Source organism: Xylocopa sonorina, chromosome 18 (assembly GCF_050948175.1).
Source record: "Xylocopa sonorina isolate GNS202 chromosome 18, iyXylSono1_principal, whole genome shotgun sequence".
NCBI classification, from domain to species: domain Eukaryota; kingdom Metazoa; phylum Arthropoda; class Insecta; order Hymenoptera; family Apidae; genus Xylocopa; species Xylocopa sonorina.
Window position 1 is genome coordinate 4,350,555 of NC_135210.1, and position 19,771 is coordinate 4,370,325.

A 19,771-nucleotide genomic window follows, 5' to 3' on the forward strand; every position below is an offset into this window, starting at 1 on the left:
AAGAATGAGAAAAAAATAGGCTTCTATCTTTAGCAGAGAGCGTGCGATATTCGTTGTTGGGCTTTTTTATTTGCAATGCGATGCCGGTAATTTTATCGTCAAATGTACACAGAGTATTCATAAATATAACTACGATGGTAACGGTGTGGTATTATTTTTTACTTTCTGAACCACTTTCGGAAGAGCCTCAAATATATGTGGGTTTACGAGGCTCTCCTTGTACGCCCACGATACATAGGATGTTACTTATTTAGACCAGAGTACCTCCGCATGGTCCGCCCTATCTCTCTTTCTATCCAGTGATATTATTAGTACTCCATAATCAGCTCTATTTCCCATGACAGAAGAAATTCTAATTAATCGTAGCTTCTATCGTCGATCTAATCATAGACAGGCAAATAACAAAGTTTTAGAAGCATAAAAATACGAATACTTGGTCAGTCGCATGATACTACAGAGGGCTAATTCGTGCACTGAAAAGACAGTGCATAGGTAATGCTTGCTCTTCTTATTTGCTTTTCGCATGTGACGAATTTATATTTGTAGACATAACGTTTCGAGCGACACGTTCACGTCTACCCTACGTAGAAATCGTTGATTAGATTCTGAGAAGAACGTCGTGTTAATTTCTATGATAATTGTCTGGAATGCTTGTGACTGACGGTTGGATCCCCTCCGCCCTAAAATCCTCGATTACGACAGTGCCCAGAGGGGTGCCTTTTCGGGGTCAATTAGTCGAACGAAGCTGCGCGAATGGCACACTCCCTCGTGAATCACTGTAATTATTCCCAGATATCTTTTGGAACATCGGATTCAGGGGGGTCCTTCGTGTGGCCAGAGAAAAAGTCACCGCGACAAAACGATTTTAGCCGGACCGAGAGAAAGGAGCGCGCCTGGTTTCTCTTCTAGCGTGTCTTTTGTGGCACAAGGTTATGCAAGCAGGGAGACCCGAGGTTTCCGACCTGATTTTATAAATCTTCGATATCTGTGCCTCGCGTCGCGAGCATGCAACGTCCTTTCTTCTCGCCACACGCGTCGTACGCTCGCTCCGGATATCCTTCGTTCTCTCTTTTACCAACTCGCGGCAGTTTACTTCTTTCGAGCCTTTTTTCTCTCTCTTGTCCGCCTCTCCGCGGGAGAGACGCGCGTTTCTCTGTTCTCGGTTGAGTCACGGAAAAATTTTCCACGCCTGCTTCCATCTCAAGGTATGCCGAATCCACAGACGCGTCCCTTCGTCGATATCACACCTCGTCAACCCTAAAACGCGAACTTTATAGGGCGTTCAGTGGACGTAAACGTCCGTCGAATTTACGATCCTTGGCGGATTCTCTTTTTTTACGATGCGATGCAGGGAACTTTATCTCCCGCTCTGTAACATTTTTCACAGTACATAGGTGTTCGTTAGAAATCTAATTTAACTCTTGAAAGTTTAACGCGTCTGTTGTAAGACTTCCCGTGGAGTCGTAAAAATATTAGGCACTCGTGTCTTCGGATGCAACCCCCTTCGAATACATTTCTCGGATTCCTCCCTCTATCGTAAAGGACAAAAGGTGACGACTAGTTAATTCCTGGTAACTTACTTATCTTGTTCCGTTTGGAGAGTAAACCGTCGGCTGGACTGAATCAATACGAGCATCGAAGGATCGTGGCAGTGTTGAAACTTGATTTTACCAGCCTGTATCTACGATCACACGGCTGAATCAGGAACTCCACCGAAATTGTTCGATCGTTTGATAATGAGCAGACCTTCGTGTCTTACGTGATGTAAATTACGCGGTTCGGTGGTCGACGGGACTTAAGCTAGCAATTAGAAGTCTACTCGCAGCGCGATCAGCTGATCTCGGCTCGATCCGTCGATCCCCGTGGCTTTGTGCCACGCTCGAATATTTAAAACGGAGGTAGACCATAAAACTTGGCTATACACGCCAGGACGTAATACGAATTTACTTATTCATCGGCTCTTACTGGGTCATATTCATCCGCGTACTATATTATACATGCTGTGAATCATTTACGAATATTATGTTCCCGTTCCACGAGAACTTGCGTTCTCTAAACAACAGATATATCACTGATCCCCCTCGAAATGGGGACTAATCTCCTCTTCCTAATTAAATTCCTTCTCACACGACTAGTTTCGTTTCGTTCCTCAGCTATTTTTAGTCAACGTTCGTTATCGTGCTGTTTGCTGGGCTAAAAGAATCAAGCCAGAGACATGATACGGGAAAATATGGCGTAGCGTCAGATAGAGGAGCGTTTCAGAAGGATTTCGACAGAGTCTAACAGGACTCGATCCTTTCCTCAAAGTTTCCAACACGATCCGCCGCGGGCATTGTAATTTACGATCGACTCGGACCGCGTCGATTTGCATATCAAGCTCATAAAGCAAATTATACAGCTCTCTCGTTATAGTTGAAAACGGAAGAACGGTTTTAATTTGTGGCTGACTGTGGTAACTCGCGCGCTGGCACCGTGGAAACAGGTTTCAGTCGAATGAAATAATAGAGATTCGGGAGCTCGCAACGAGCCACGCTCTGTAAACAGGGTTGAATTATGCGACGACTGATGGATACGCGTGTCTAATCAGTTTCTATCGCGAAACGAACGAGGTAAGCGCTTTCGTTCTGCTGGCACTCGGGCAACTCGCGTCAACTGGGAATTTATTGGTATCGGTTCACGGTCTCGTGATATGACGGACAATTTTAGCAATTTCTTCGTCGATGCACGCTTCCATTCCTCTGGAACGTATTTGCGCGATAAAAGCGATAGAAAGGCACCGATTCGTAGCCGCTTCGGAGGAACGATCGGAACGCGACGCAGTCACGGGGGTGAATACGAAACTTGAGCGAGCGCGAGCTGAATTCTCGCGTTATCGTACTGTAACGCGACATCGCGAGTAACTTGCTGACGCGATCGACAAAAGAGCGATGATAGGCGAAAAGAAAACAAGGCAATTTGCAGCAACCAGATGGTGTCGCGACAATAGAACGATCGTCTCGCGGGATCTTTTCATCGTGACACCTTCGAGATGCCTGCCACTTGAGGCAGCGTTCACAAGCGCAATTCCGTAATCTTCCACCAGCGAATTCAACCGCGAGATATGAATTCTCATTGTGAATCGTCGCTCAATATGACGGCATTGTCTCTCTTCGACGTCGTTGCGCGATCAATGCTATATATTCGCGCGTCCCTCCAATAGGAGAGCGATTATGCTCCGTTGGTGTTCGAAGACTGGAATACTCGGCTGGAGCTACGCTTGGAGAATCGCGAGTGCCAGGAACAGGTATCAAAAGTACACACGCGGGAATAATTCATTACCCGAGCGAATCGTTCGCCGATTTCGTTCGTTAATCGGTAACGGTTGAACACTTCCGACTAATTTATTACGTTAAATAATACGTGCGCGAGAGATCGGCTCTCTGTGTAATTGAAAATTATTCACGGTCTTGATTAATAGCCGTTTTCCCTCTCGTTTCCGTTGGTCCTCGTTCGATATCGGCTGCCCGGTTCTAGTGCATATAAATTATCTTAAAATATAATATTGGTGCACGTGGAGAAGTGAGTGGAGAACGGTGTTGCTCTTTGGAGGTGATACACTTTTTAACGCAAGGGCGACGATCCAGGTTTTGTGGGGAAATAAAACCGTGCGAGTTACGTGACGCTTTTAATTCGAACTGACATAACGAATGAAATAAAGAATCGCGGAGGAGCGAACGTCACTCGTCTTCCATCCTTGGGTGCGCGTCATTTTTCAATGCTTCCTCCAATACGCGGGACTATCGATAATTCTTCGTTCTCTGCAGTTCTCTTCCTGTCTGAGAAGATTAGCTGTTCGTCTCGTCGCGGTGGTATCGTTCACACGACGGGATGACTGCAATGAGAAACACCGCGAGCAACGAGAAAAAAAAATGCTCCCAGCTCGAGGAGCTTTGGAGGACGCTTTCGATTCCCTGACCGCGCCGCCGGTTTATTGCCTGCCGGAGATTTATCTGTCCCCGAATAATAGACAGCGCGGATTAGAACCGTGGAAGGGGGACGAACGGTTCGTTTAAAGAATATCCGTAAATCAAGGGAACGCGTCGTAAATCAAGCGAGCCTGCGAGACGAAGCTTCGAGGAAGTTTTTTCTTTCTCCTCCGTTCGGACGTTTCGCAACGCCGTTGGATGGAAGAGACTCGAATTCGTCGAAGCAGCTGATTCGCGATGTCGTATCGCTCGTACCAGACATACTTGCCGCTGATAATCCTTTGGAAGAGTCACGTTTCGAAACGCGAGGCTGCACCGTTCGATTGTTCTCGTTCAGCCGAGACCAAGCAACGCGGTGCAGTTAACCTTTCCCTTCGACGCGACGCACCGGTGCGCTTGTATTTCAATTCTTTAGAGTCGATTAGCTGCATTCGTTTTGGTATTCCCTGACACTGGTTTGGAATGAATTTTTTAACATATACATGGGAGTTACGGGTCACAGAAAGGCTTGAGTCGACATAATTTATTCGATAGAGAATAATACATTTCTGTCGTTAGTATATTAATTGAAACGCGACAAATTTTCCAAGTATTCCAAGTGCTATCGTAGGTAGCAGCCGGTTATCGAGAAATGAACGGAAACGAGAAGTTCTGCATATCATCCCATGACTAATGTGGGAAACAGCCGACGGTAAAAGCACGCGGCGAAAGTGCAATTTAAATGCGATTATTAAGAACGCGTGATGGGCCTGGTTAATCGAACAGGGTATTTCGTTACGTCACGTTGTAGAATATGCAATTAGAGACGAGTGAGAAATTATCGACGACAGAGCGATATAGATACGACTCGCCCCGGTGAACCTCGTTTTAATTATTCAATTACACAATTCGAGATAAGAGAAAGAGTCTCGTTCGATTTTTATCCGGTATTTCGACAACGCGGCTTATCCATTGGGCAAAAAACAAGACGGTGTGTCATCGAATGAAGAAACTGAACGAGTGGAGGAACGTGCACACGTTTATCGGTGCGTTTCGCGCATTTATATCGTGAATATTGTTACACCGTGCCAGGACGTTGTTTATCAACGTTCGAGTCGGTTCCTCGGGACGGATGTTGCGCCGTTAATGGCGGTGGTAACCTCGAACAAAGTCAGTCGGTCGGTCACTCTCGTCGAGTCACCTCTCCTTCCCGATAGCGTCTCGGTCGTTCGAGAGATCTTCACGAACCTTAGTTCGCGAACAAGTGTTCTCGAGTTCGCTCGCAAATCTGCTTGATCGTCGTCCTCGTCGACGTCGTCGTCGCCGTGACGTTAAGCTGCAGTGTTTCATTTAAAGGTCTGTATTCGTTGCCTGTCGTGCCTTTCGATTCGTCCACTTTCTCTCCCTGTTATTACTGCATCCCTTGACCTGTCATCGTGCGAAGGGGTGGTTGCTCTTATTTTCCATTAAACGCGCGTAACTCTCCTCTTTAGGATACTTTATATTTTGCGACATTTTATGTATAGAATCAGGCGTAAGGATGTTAAATACGCGTCGAAGATGGCAGAGAGACCTCGAATAAAATAAATAACGCCGCTCGTGGTAATTTTTAACGAAGATTGATTGACAAATGATACGTTTGCAGCTAGCAGAACGGAGCTGCCATCTCAGCGACTCCTCCACATGTGGACATCGCCGTCCCGACTCAGGATCGGCCGAGCACCCAGGAAAAAGACGACACCTTAAGCTGATAGCTGCCGTAGCAGCTACCGCGACCGGTGAATGATGGAGAATACCAAGAGGAAGCTGTCCTTCCTTGGTTTTGGTAAAAGGGTATCGGTAAGTGCATTTCTCTTTTCTGATCGTGTTTGTTGGGTCGTCAACGAGTAGAAAACACCAACTACCAGCTGCTCCTCTCGTATAGTTGTCATACAGGCTGTCTCCTCTGTCTTTCTCTCAACCTTTGTCTTACGTTAAGTATAACTGTTGAATTAATTTTATGAAACAAGAGCCTTGCAAACGATTATAAAAATCGATGCTGCATTCGTTGCATAATTGTTCTCTGTCCGCTACGAATTCCACGAAATACACTGGCAGCGTTCATCCAATTATTTCTCGTTCTTGAAAACGCTTCCGTTGATCAAAGCCGAGCCGCTTCTGTTTAATCTTTCGGTGCAATGTTCCGCGGCGTTAATTTATTACCATTTCTCATCCTCCGTTTAATCGTCTCTCTCCTCTTAAACGAGGAAAAAAAGCTCGAGAAAATGAAAAAAAACGTACGTGGCTTGTTTATCCGTTCGAATTCCAATTACATAATGGTATCTCGGAGTTATTCGACGAGTGTCTGTTGGAATTTTAAATCGATCGATAGAGTTGACGACAACGGATCAAAACGTGGACATCTAATAACAACGCAAAATTGGTAGCTGCACAGGGAGCACGTTAGGACAAGTGTTAACCACAGTCATTTGATCGCGTGGCATCGCATAGATTCCTCTCCAGGGTGTTAACGAACACGAATCCGACGACGTCAAAGTGTGATACGCCTTCGGCTTGGTTTTACGTAATAACCGAATAGTTCGCAGCCGTTCGATTTGCCATTCGCGATTCATGAATACCAAATGATCCGTCAGCGTATCTCGTTTCCACGAGGACGTCGAAGATGAACAATCGTTCCCGTTTGTAATTGCGAGACATACGAGAAAATTGAATGTCCTTTTTCAAATACGCGGGTTGTTCTTTAGGGTGCAGAGATCGAGCAGGTCGACCGTTTTTCGAGGGTGAAACGACTCAAGTTGCGCGTCTCTTTTTCTGTTTACGACAATTCTTCTCTGCAACGATTGCAAAGTTCAGCTTGATCTCGCCCCCCGTGGAGGGCTGTCGCTCGACGGATTAAAAAGTTTTACGCTCGTTATTCCGTTCGCGTGGGACACAATAAGAATTGCTTTGGTCTACTTCCTAGGGTCTAATGAAACTGCAGCGGAGAAATCGAGAGGTCTCAGCAGATGTTGCATTTTTAATCAAGTTTTTCAATTTGACATTCAGTTCGTCGCGACTTTACAAGCAACCCGTTTAAAGAGGAATTGATTAATTTGTCACCTATGGTTGCTTACACTTTAGATAAACTCGTCACGTTGTACCATAGTGGTTGGCGTCGTTAAAGGGATCGTTGTGGTGCCGTGAAGATCGACAGATGTTCCACGCGTTTCAATGCATCGATATTGTACGAACAGAAGTCTCGTTAGGTAATTTTAAGGGAGATTTTACGAGAATGATTGGTAAATCCTCAGTCATCAACTGGCACTAAATTTCTTCACGAGCCATTTGCTGTAAACGGTGTTATACGGTTGAACTTGGTCTTAAATAGAACGATCGCCTAACTATCTTTAGAAAAGTGTCTGTTCCATGCTTAAAGAGACACAACGCCACCATTTCCTTCGTCGAGCCGAGCCGAAACTGGTATTTTGGGACGTTGTTGAAAAAAAGCAGTGGAAAAGAGTGAAGCTTCGAAGCCGAAAACTGAAAGTTACGACGACGATTAAGTTCTTTATGGACGCTATTCACTCGGAGAACGTTTACGTCTCTTTTTGCCTTTAACGTTACATTCTTGAAAGTAGTTGAAGCCATTCGCAACGGCGATTCCTAGAGGTACTCCAGTACTTAGCAGCAGTAATTTCGACGCGCTCCTTTTATCCTCCATACACTGTTATTTTACATTTTGTTTATCCTCAATTTACATTGTAATTTTGCCTTTCCGTCTCGTCGTTGTCGCATTGTTTCATCCGCTCATTGTCATCACTCGCTGTCTACTCTTGTGCACAAGTGGATCTATTGTCCGTGGACGTGAATAGAGCCCCTGACAAAAGTCTGCGTGCACTTTCAGAAGTGTAAATATTTGAAGAAAAACAGGAATTCTGAATACATTGTGATCATTAATTCGTACACCGGTTAGAGTTAGTTACATGGATGGAAAACGTATTGGGGAAATGTAAGAGTCTCGAAAAAGTGTCTCACAATGCGATCTCGTCGTATCACCCGGCATATTCTGATTCCATCCGCTCGAAACAGCGAAGATATTGCCAAAGGTAAAGAGCAGCCAGCAAGCAAATCGGATCAACAAGTAGCGTGAGATACCATTTCCATTTCGTCCCTTGCGAGTCACGTCAGAAATAGACACGACTTGTACGAGCAATGAGTGGCGCCCTTGAAAGCTCTTTGAAGAGGAGCCATGAGTGTCGCCAAGTTTCGCGAACGAAGCGAAAACTTCAAACAAATCCAAAGCCGATTGACAAGAACTAATATATAAAGAAAATCGAGGAAACGAGATGGAAAAGAGAATTCAAACGTAGCTCGCGTTCCAAGAAATCTCCGATTTAAGATCGATTCAAGGCAGAAGGCTCCTCTTAGGTGCTGTGCGACTCGCGCTAAATGGTTGTTGACCTACGATCTATCAATAATCAGGCCAATCAGCCTGGGCACGAGCTTGTCCCGGTTTTCGAATCCATGTCGGAGTTGGAGCGTGCGGACCCTGGCTACCCTCGCGTGCCTTCCAAATCGACCAGCTTCGTGCTGATAAGCGTTACGAATTATGAAAATTGAATCATCAGACGAGCTTCGTTTCTTTGTTTCAACGATGAGTAACGTTCTCTAAGTTTCCAAGGATATTCCGTAAAATTAGCATTTAAAGATCTATTATTGAAATTTCAGTGGGTCGCGTGTCTATCCGATGTTGCAGAATAACGCGAGCTTCCAAATTGTCTCGCAACTCTGTTCGATTTTGGATCCCCACTTTCGTTGGCTCGAGGAAGGCAGCGATGGAGACCACGTTCGTTCGTGTTGCATAAGTTCACGAGATTGCAAGCAGATGTGCATCGATTACACATATACCCAACGACAATTCCCATCTTTTGTATATGTAACTTTTGATTCGCGTCAGACGAAAGATAATTCCTCTTTGGCACACGCTGCAAGTAATTCGTTCCGCATGGTTCTCCTCGTCGTTTCAGATGTTATAGGATGTTCCTTCTGAGATGCGTTTAGCGCATGATGAGACTCTCACGTCCCCATGAGACGGTCTTGAAAACGAAGAGAGGGACGATCTATCGATTCCAAGTAATCGTGTAATCGGCGCTAATCGACGGTTACGATGATTGTTCGAACGTGAGGGACTCTGTGAACGATAAAGGGTTTACCACGGTGTTACCGCATCCCTGCCTGCTCGCTGGTTCTCCACTCGCTCGTGGATGGATCGGTGCGCCGTCGAGCACTTACGCAAGGCCGGAAGCCGTAAATTCGATTACGATACCGGTGTCAATCGTGGCTGCAGTATCACAAAGGTCGATTACGCGACACCGTCTACGAAAAGGTGGCCCCCAGCTTTTATGGGAGCATGTTGCTGCGTGTCGCTCTGTCGGAGGAAGATCCATTCCATGGCAATTACGCCTGCCACCGAGGTGAGAGACTGCTCTTTCTCTTCCATCCCTCCATCCTTGCCTTCGACGCGGCTGAACGATTTACCGAGCTTCCCTTCGTAACCTTTTGCAACATCGCTAAAGTTGTAACCTGCTTGTTTCCGTTTCATTCGCCAGTCGTTGCATCGCATAATAAAACGTTAATTACTTCTTCTGTTAACCACCCTAAACCTTGTTAGACGTTCATATTTTCTTCGTTTTTTCTCATTTCGCACGCTTTTAAGATCATCGAGCAATTTTCGAGCAGGTCCTCTATGATTATCGCGAATCTTGGCGAAGTTCAAGGTCTAGGGAACTAATTCTGGGAAGATGCTCCCAAAGAACTGCCTGTGAGGGCTTAAAGGGTTAGCTCAACGTCGTCAGCTGACTTAGAAGCGTAACTTCCAACGTCCGCGCACATTTTCCGCTCCCAGTTCTTTTCCAAAACCTCCAAACAGTCCGCGATAACCCCTCTCATTTTAGAGTCACCCTTATCGCGAGGTTTAAGCCCAGGAAATGTTTTGCTTCTCTGTTTTATCGCTCAGCTTTTCGCAACAAGACGTTGCGAAAGTGAAAAGCGCGTCGTTCGACGAGCAACAAAATTTGGCGCAAAAAAGGCTTGGACTATGGCACCAGTCTAGGAGTGAGTCATTGAGAACTTTGTAACCGTGGCGATAGACGGTACGAGAGCGAGAAAGTTGACGAAAAAAGTGGTTGAAAAGGTCGAATCGATAATGAGACCACGGATCATCGGAGGGACGTTATTTTTAATAGCCGCTCGAGCCTCTCGTTGTCTCCGATGGGAAACGAGAAGTCGGAAGAGGGCTCGAAAGGTGCTGCGAGGAGAACGAAGAGATTAACCGCAGTTGATGATTATTAACGAGCGAATAAATACGTACATTACGAGCTTCTGTCGAAGTATCAGTAATTAGGAAAGCTCGTCGAAACGAAAGGAAATATTAATCCGCGAAACACGGGCAGCGGGTCGACGAGCTTTCGACTCGAGATGCTCGCGGTTGTTTATGAATTATCCATAATCCGTAACTCTTATCGAAGATATTTTTACGCTGCTCGACCTTTCGAAGAGTCACCTCGGGAAGAGAAAAAACTAACACTCTGGACAAAGCAGGAATCGAAATTCCTGCACCACTCTCACAAAGCATTTTCTCTATTTTTTTTCTTTTTTTTTTATCAGACATCCTTTTATCGCTAACAATCGTTAACTCGGAACGTTCCATTAATGTCACCAGCGATCGACTGCGTCGTCGAGGACGACAACCGACAGACTTGACCTATCGGAACACGATAATGGCACCCGTATCGATTCCAGCTCGATGTCCAGCGAGAAATTGAATTCGCTTCGAGCGTGTTACAATTATCGGGCTAGATTAAACTTTCTTCGACTCTATTAATAACACCGCGATTCTTTTCAGTGGGAACGCGGACACCTCGAATGCCCTCTGCAATTTGAAAGAGTAAAGCGCACGGTACAACGATTGCCGTTCGAATGGGGGGAAGGAAACGGAACTACCCCCTAGAGCTACAAGTAACAAACGTCGCATCGATTTTCCCGAAGCTTTTCGGTACGCTGGGAGAGATCAGAGCAGAGGGAACCAGAGCGAAGCGAAACGAGTCCGTGGGTTCAGGTTCAAGGTCGCCACGGCAGGAAGCGAGGGCTGTGCGTGCGAGCGTGTGCAAAGCCACAACGAACGCCGCTCGAGGAGGAAGCCCGGTCGATGCTGGGAAAAGCTCTCTCTCCTTCCTTTTCTCGTTCGCTTTCCGATAACGTTGCTGCAGCGCCACCTCGCACGTCCGCCAACCACCCCCTTTCATTACCTTTCCGCCTTTACCACTTGCTACCGTTGCCCTTGTTACACCCCCTTCCTCGAAACGAACGGCTATGAATTTCCTCCTATCGCGGTACCAACGATTTCTGTTCCTTCCAGACCTTTGATTGCCTTTCAAAGTTGGAGGTCTCGAAAGTAACGCGAAACTTGGATCATTCGAACTGTGTGCTATAAGAAAGGAGTTTCGACTGAAAGTTTAAGTCGTTTCTATTGCAGTAATTCTTTAGAGGCTAGTTATTGGCATTGCTCGCGAAGGTTAACAGGCACGTTGATATTATGTTGATTAAATATACAGCCGGGAAAATTGCTCGCTGTGTCCATTATTCAGTCGTTTCCGTGTCTCTCAAAGTCGTTGTCAGTCGATGCACGATCTTCTGAAAGCGTGGCAGAGGGTTGTTCCGGAAATAATGCTAACCTTTCGGACAGAACAACGGGACGAGTCCTTTGGTCAGTCATAATTCATGTCGCGGTGTCTGTCAACTTCATTATTCATTAGCTCGCAGCTGTGCACCCGATCCGATCTATTAATAATGCATCCAATGATTTTGATTAGCTGCCGCGAGAAATCACGTCGGTTTATTCCTGGCGATTCATAGCGCGACGAGCTTGACGGGCGTCAGAATTCTCCTCGATATTTGCTTCGCTAATTTCTAGCTCCAGTCGAACTTTTATTATACCCTCGCGTGTACGAAAGTCATTCGAATACGAATGCTCCCCTAGTTACGAGGTTATCGTTAGAAAGTTTCACAATTATGCGTCGAAGACGAATCTTCCGGTTCTGGAGGCCTCGTCGAAAATTGATAAAGACACGCGAGTGGATAAGATAAGAGTCGAAGCGCAGGAAGAAATCAGCGGAAGACTCGATCACCGAGGAGATCGAGCCAACATCGGTTCTTGGTCGATAAAGGACCTAGGCCTCGGGGAAATTGCGCTGGTCCGGTCCGCGTCTCCGCCAACTGCACCACCAGCTGAGAGCTTCCTCTGTCCCTGGTTGGGCGAGAAACCGTCGCGACTGTTCGCCACCCCTCGTCATCCCTTCTTTCTTTCCCACTCTTCTTCTTTCTCCCTCTCGCGGTTCCCTGTTTCTTCTCGTCTACTTCCGTCGCTCCGTGGAGGAGCCCCTCCTGGGGCTAAATTTCACGGCCAACTGACACTTGTTGCGTCCGCAGCATCGACCAATGGCCAACTATTCTTCCGTGCACTCGTTTCCGGAACCATTCCACCGGAAGATATTTCATATATTTTTCCAATTATACTACTCCTCCTTACCTATGCGAACACCCATTTTCAAGACACTGCGACTAGTATAATTACGATTCAAATGCTCCGTTTCCCTATTTCACCCATGCGATCCAATTTCATTTCATAAAGTCGCACAGACGAACGTCCACAGTCGCAGAAAATATAAACGCATTCCCAAGCAAATACAAACCTATGCATCCGTAGTCCCTACGAACACAGACGTTTCCATGTGCCGCGATAGGGAACGGGGACGCATAGACTGGTTGAATCGCGGGAGACGAACGTGCGGGAACGCGTCACGAAGTGGCACACACGGGCCTATCCCGGATCGGACCGAGCGAGGGTAACCTTTGAAAGGATCGGTCTGGCCGCTACGCGTATGGGGTTGATATCGACCGGGCGAGCTCTGCTCCCGGCAGGGCGGCCCGCCCCTACGGTACACTGGCATCCCCACTACGACTCGCCGCGTCTGCGGATCTCTCTTTCTGACGAGCGGCTGCTGGCGCAACCCTTCTCCGTCGGCGGTCGGTTCTCGAGCTGTAAGCACGAGCCGACCTAGAGGCTGTCATTTCGGCCCGGGATGCCATGTCCGAGGCTACCGCTAATTCCTCCGGGAAGTCGTTCCTCCAACGGGCGTCGGGGAAGGTCCGCCGCTGGTTACTGCGCTTCCTGCGGACAAGCCACCCGGTGATCATCTCTCTCACGCGGTCTTTTACCAGTGTCTTTTGCACGCTCGCACGATAACCAACCGCTCCTGCAACCGGTGCCCAGCTGATCCTACCGATGGGATTGTTTTCTTCTTTCTTTTTTGTTTTTCGTCTCGTTTCTTTTTTTCCTGTTTTTTTTTTTCTATGCTTCGACTCCTCTTCGTATGTACGGACGTTTCCTCTGTTACGAACTTGGACATCGCCTCAGTGAACTCGTTCTCGTGAATTATTTTCTTTCTCACGTAGCCTGGTTTGTGGACGTTTCCGTCTCGCAACTGACGGGCTGTTCTGTGATACGTTTCCCAAGTTTTGGCTGGTTTTGTTCGTTGCTCCACTTTTGTTTTCGTTGACTGCTCTTCGTCAGACGTTTAGGGTAGTACCGAGGACGTGCGTCGGATAGAACGTTGTCGTCGACTGTTAACAGTGATGCTTTTTGGTGCGATTCGTCGGCGATTTAAGAGTCAACCAGTTGGACGTGACTATGATTTTAACAGCGTGACGTAATTTGGTGGACGCCGAGGGAACGGCCGGTGGTACGCGTTCCACTATCGCGATTTACGCAGTGCGCGAAATGCATGCCCCTTTATCACCCGTTGGCTGACGTTCGCGATCATTAAATGGCTATGCAGCACCCCTGACGGAATTCATTTCGCGTTCCTCCGTTAATGGTCGTTCCCGACGTTCCCGCGTGCAATTTTAAACGTTCATTATCATGAAAGGTCTCGAGTATAAAACGGAGGTGAAGAAGGCTGGCCAGCGGAGGTGCGAACGAAACAACGCGCCAGTGAAAGTCGATTTAGCTCTGCCATTCAATCGTCACGATTCCATCCTGAACGCAACCAGTTTCCATCGGTTCACAAAAGCGCAGGGTGCTTTTCGTATCTCTAATTACTAATCAATTTCGCAGTGGTAGTGTGTCCTTTCTTTTCTTTTCTTTTTTTTTTAATCATGAGAGAAAATATGATAACAAAGAGTCAGACGATAAAAAGACAAAGGTAAGAGGATCGTTACTTTTTCGAGGCTCTGTCAAGATGACGTCGGGTTCGTATCTTGGATTCTTCTCGGAGACGATCCAAAATTTGCCCCAAGCCAAAGAGCCCTTCGACGCAACACGGTTCCGTAAACCTCGGGGGATGAACTGAAGCGTATCGTTTATCGAAGCGTTCGCTTGGAAAGCTGCGACGAAAGCTTTCGCAAATTCCACTGGAAATAGAATTTTGAGTCTCGATCGATCTGATCTTTCCCGTCGTTTCGCAAACAGTGGTCTCCTTCTGCTGGCTCCCGCCAACCAAAGGAAATGTTCTTGAAACGTGTGTATTGATACATCTCGAAGCCCAGCGTTTCCACGTTATTCCTGCTTATATCTCGTTGCACGATTAAATCGTAATTGCGATGAAATGGATCGTCTCTTCGTTCATCCATGTTCCATCGACGTTCCAACGTGGTTTCACAGCTGAAAGTGTAAACGTTTAAAGTATTAGCTCGTCGATGGTAAACGGCGCGTTGTTGCTCGAAGGTATTGTGGTCTCACCTTCGGAATAGATCGATATTACGCAACCGGCTATAATAATGCTAACAGCGAGATAATCGTCCGTTAAATATAATGGTCTCGTTCAGAGAAAAAAAAACGTCGACGGTAAATTAATTGGATTTTAACTATATCTAAATAAGCATCGCGGGCGATCGATGGGATAGCGTCGAATTGACGTCTCTCTCGTTACAAGTGTGACCTTTAAAATCCAGATAAATTGCCGTCACCAATCGCGAATTTTTATCCCCTTTGCTCTGGTACCTTTTAAATTGATATGGTAAAAGTAAAATCGATTGCCACTTCTCGGTCATCGAGGGCAGGGTCTCTAATTTATTCTGTTTTCTGTACTAGGTCGACGGTCATGGCTCGGAAACGGGACCGGAACTCGACGAGGAGATGGAAAAAGTTTTCGCGATGGACACCGGGGAGAAATTCGACGTAGCTCGACTCGGTTCGCCCACCGAGTCGGCTGGATCCGATCGAGATCGAGATCGAGGACCACCATCGCGATATGGAGATCGTGAATTCAATCGTACGTACGATTCTACGTATTTTCTCAAACAGGCACCTGTATTTCTCCTCTCATTCGAATTTGTCGCGTTTGCGATTTGCTCATCGCAACATGTTTATCGTCGCCGTTCGTAAGAACGGGAAACGATTATGTAAATCAGTTTGCCAAGGTGAAAAATTAATTAAAAAATAATTTCGCATTATTCGCTCGTTACGTAATATTGCGATCCACGGTAAAAATTTTAGTACCCCGTATGCTGTCTGTCGTCTTATTCCACGGTATACACATTCGATGATAACGGCATAATAAGATTAAGTTACTCGACAAATGAGCAATCTTCGAGTCGCCGTAATCATTTAATAACCGAAACTTTACCAACTTCGCTCGCGTAAGGTGTACTCCTTCGTTGTTACAGAGCATCGAAAGAAAAGTTACCCTCACCCGCACATGCCTCTGAAGAGCCTTCATTCCAGATCTATGCGACGACACCTCTCACCGTAAGTCACTCCTCCAAAAAAAAAAGAAAATCAAAATTTCAAGTAAGTCCCTTCGATTGATGAAAGTGGATGGCATTTTGCGATTATAGCGAAGGATCCACAGAAATTGGCCAGGAGGAGGAGAACGGGCAAATTCCGACGGGGAATGGCGGTGGACAGGAAGTGGACGCGATGGACAACGGATTGTCTCCGTCGTCCACCGATGACGCGGAGGCCTTGGGCAGCAGCGAGAGCGAGGCGCCAATTTCGGAGAGGGCTGCTTCCGGTTTCAGCGACAGCCCCACCGTCGGCAGTCCTCGAGTACAATTCGAGAATATCAAGGAGGAGGACATAACCGCGTTCAAACAGGACGAGGCGCAGAACGTAGCCGCGCTTGGGAACCATGACGAGGATCGAAAGTGTCGAAGGCACCAGAAACACGAACACAAGTAAGCCGCAGACATTATTAAATTACACTGTTGCTCGAAAATGTCCGAACATTTTGATATGTACAGTGTTAATAAATCAGCGAAGGAATAATTGCAATTTATAGTTTGTGGGATTCATAGATTCATAGAATGATAAGTGTTGTTGGAAGCCACGAATTCCTCATTAATTCAACCGCTTTCGCGACTCTCGTGCGCTGTTGCTAGAAATCGACCAAGCGTTCGGATATTTATCAGCCGTGGACTTTAATAAGTAGCGCGCCGTCAAAGTTTAGCGAGCAATTAGAGTAAGTAGGTGTACAAGTTGGTCGCTGAAAGGCGAACGGGAAAGGTTGACAGAACGACGGGCTGTTGGGGCATAAAAAGGAACGTTAATGAATCGACCTTGCTCAGGATAATGGATTGAACCGTTCTCGGTTAATTTTCGTACAGCACGAAGCCCGGTTGAACGTCGGGGCGCATTGCATTTCAGCGATTATCTACACGAGAACATCGACCATTGGTTTGTATCAGAAATATGGTGAAGTTGGAACGCAACGATTCTCGCATCGTGCTTGCAACCTCGTGGTCGATATAGCCACTGATCGAATCAATTTTTTAATACGACACGATCCTATTTCCTTCTCCTTGAACCTAAGCGTACACGTGTTTCTTGTCCGCGCTGCACACTGTCTGGGGGTACTTCTCAATTGCTCTTGGTGCTGTTTCAGCTTGGAATGATTGTAGAATATTTAACGGAAGATATCGCAGACCAGTTTACAATCACCGTCTAATGTCATGGCCTTAGGCCAGAGATTCCCGCTGTCTTCCGCAGCCGCATCGAACAGTCTGTTGCTCGAGGCCACTGTCTTCGTGGCCATCTAATTAGCTTGCTCGCGTGCACGGTCCTCACGGTGATCGCAGTGCGTTGGATGTGATCGTTCCACCATTCAGTCAGCCGCGACCATGAATTTCGGATACCGTCCAATGGGTTTCGATTATCGTCCGGATCGCTACGCCCAGGACTTCCGTCGAATCAACCAGATAAAAAAGTATTCTTCTTGCTACGCTACCGGTAGACACGCGTGTGAAGAGTGCAACCACGCTGTTCGCGTCCCGATTCATTCCCCCAAAGATCGCCACCAAAGAATTCTGGTGTCAGACACTGTCCAGAAACAAAATCACTGTACATATCGCGATCACGTGTCCACTGTGTGAGAAGCAGGTGATGTGACTATTTCAACTAAACTTCGCTCTTAACTTTTGTCGATGACAAACTGGACCAACTGCCAGACGAGATGCACAAAAACAGTTCTGGCACGTGTTGGCATCCGTCAAGTTGACCGACCAGCTATTATTCGCATCGCTGTAACGGTCTCTTGACAGTACAATAAATCACCAATGTTCAAACCTCGAGACAGTACCGAAGTTTATCGCTGGTGATGCTAATGGAGGTAACTCCTGCCGACTTAACGCTTGCAAGCTTATTTCGAAGGAGTTGTAGCTCTGCGCCGTCCGCGGATGAAAGCCACGAGTCCTTCTAACGAATCCTCCGGTTTAACCAACGATTATCGTTTGCAGAAGACACCACCACAAGTCGCGGAAGTACTCGCTGCAAGAGGACCCGCAATGGAGGAAGCGATCGGGAGCTGGTCTCCCGGATGGGCCTGTGCTCACCAGGAGAGTGAGCGTGCAACCGGAAGAGGCGAGCACTTTGCAAGAGCTGGACATAGACGACCTGGAGTCGCACAGAAGCGACGATCCACGCGGCATGAGACGGCACAAGGCCGCGCACGTGACCGTGCAGATAGGCCGGAAGAAAGAGGGTGGTATACCCCACGACACTTTCAAGAAGATGTACGACCACTCGCCTCACGAGGTGTTCGTTCAACTGGACGAATTGTACGGTGTCGGGGAGGAAAGGGAGTGGAGAGAGACGGCCAGGTGGATCAAATACGAGGAAGACGTTGAGGAGGGCGCGGACAGATGGGGCAGGCCCCACGTAGCCTCTTTGAGCTTCCACTCGCTATTGAATCTCCGTAGATGCCTCGAGACAGGTGTGGTCCTGCTTGACCTCGAGGAGAAGGATCTGCCCGGGCTGGCGTACAGGGTAGTCGAGCAGATGGTGATCGAGGAGCTGATTCTACCGGAGGACCGGCCAGTGGTCATGAGAGCGATGCTGCTCAGGCACAGGCACGTTCACGATCACGATCGTGGATTCCGGTTCGGTGGCAAACGGAACTATTCGAGCTATACCAGCTTGCAGGTAAAATTCATTGTCCTCGTAACCGTACAGAAGCCTGGCTTCTTTTAAACGTGATACTTGTGCGAGCTGCTCGGGCACAGTCGTTGTTTAAACGGACACGTGATATGATTGTGCTGTGTCTCGTTCGCTGCTCGGATATCGTACGGTCCTCGATTTTTGTTCGAGACACGGGTCACCCGAGGATCCGGGCGAACAGTTGTCATTAACGTACTAACAATCGATGAATGATCGAAACTTTAGACTAGAGCGAAATAAATGTAACGTCGTTAAAGAGCATTTATCGTGAGAAATAATCAATAGAAATCCGTAGAGACGGGAGGCCTGACTGACGGTGTGTCCTAATGTTGTTTCCACAGTCCGTCTGTCTGGAGGAAGAAGACGCTGCGCGGGAAGCCTCTGAGAACCATGTAACCCAACATGTAAATCTCTCGTTTCCCGACTAAAAACAAACAAACAAAAAAAAACCAAACAACAATGAATACGCAAAATTGTCAACCTTTATCGCTAGTTTACGGCTTGCCCACCATCGATCATATACCGATATACGCATTCAACATCTCTCGGCATGAACTTACAGGGAAATGAGCGTGTTTTCCCGAACTCTGTTGTCGCTTCCGTATCATCTCGTTTTAAGACACGTGTCGAGAACACGTTGCAGACACGCGTTACGCTACAATCAGAGACATTGTTCGCCGTTCAGTTTCGTAGATGGAAGTAGAAACGACTGTCGCGAGTCGTAATTATGTTTCGTATTGTTCGCGCGCACACGTAGCGGCTAGCGTTTAGGAGTCATGGCGTAGAAGAATGGCATCTCGCGAGCTAGCTCGTAGAACTGTATCTTATTCTGTACAATTTGCATTTAACGCAACACCTGTAAGTCCATGGTTATTGTGTCGTCCAGTTTCTGGCTTGCGACTTCTTTTTTTTTTATTTTATTTTTATATGTTCATGGCATTCACGATATGCTTTTTAATGTCCCTGTTTTATTTCAATTATGTGCGAGGATGCACCGTTCAGTTGCAACGGTGCAGCCGTCGTACGCTTGATCGTTAACTCCCGATTGCACTTTCATTCATTAAAATCTCGCTTCTGAAACCGATACTATACTTTCGTCATTTTTTTTTTCTGTTCTATGCACCGCCTCTACGTTCGTATGTGTTCTCCTATTTGTGACGTTATTGCTTAACGTAGAACTGCGTAACGCGCCGTTCTACCATCTTTTGTTTCTGTTACGATTTCCGCTTGGTAAACACCACTTGTTGAACTTCAAGTAGCATTTGATCCTACAGTATGTACTTCAGATTCGGGTAATCGTGGTTTTCCTCGAGTTTGAAACACAGAGGCGGATTTTGATCGGTGCTCGCCGCAACGT

At 46.9% G+C, this 19,771-nt stretch overlaps 1 protein-coding gene across 9 annotated transcripts in view; it reads left to right on the top strand.

Moving 5' to 3' along the window:
* The window catches only part of Ae2 (anion exchange protein Ae2), a 33,582-nt gene that overhangs the window by 9,037 nt on the left and 4,774 nt on the right, over positions 1-19,771 (top strand). For 3 of the 9 annotated variants that reach the window (XM_076908509.1, XM_076908510.1, XM_076908511.1), the window contains exons 2-7: positions 5,590-5,783; positions 15,073-15,253; positions 15,648-15,729; positions 15,819-16,157; positions 17,715-18,399; positions 18,756-18,818. In XM_076908509.1, the coding sequence (XP_076764624.1) occupies positions 5,727-5,783; positions 15,073-15,253; positions 15,648-15,729; positions 15,819-16,157; positions 17,715-18,399; positions 18,756-18,818 (1,407 nt within the window). In that variant the 5' untranslated portion in view covers positions 5,590-5,726. Of the gene's footprint in view, positions 1-5,589; positions 5,784-9,282; positions 9,398-13,038; positions 13,171-15,072; positions 15,254-15,647; positions 15,730-15,818; positions 16,158-17,021; positions 17,186-17,714; positions 18,400-18,755; positions 18,819-19,771 lie in introns of those variants that run through there. The other 6 variants (XM_076908512.1, XM_076908508.1, XM_076908506.1 and 3 more) reach the window with 6 other exon arrangements.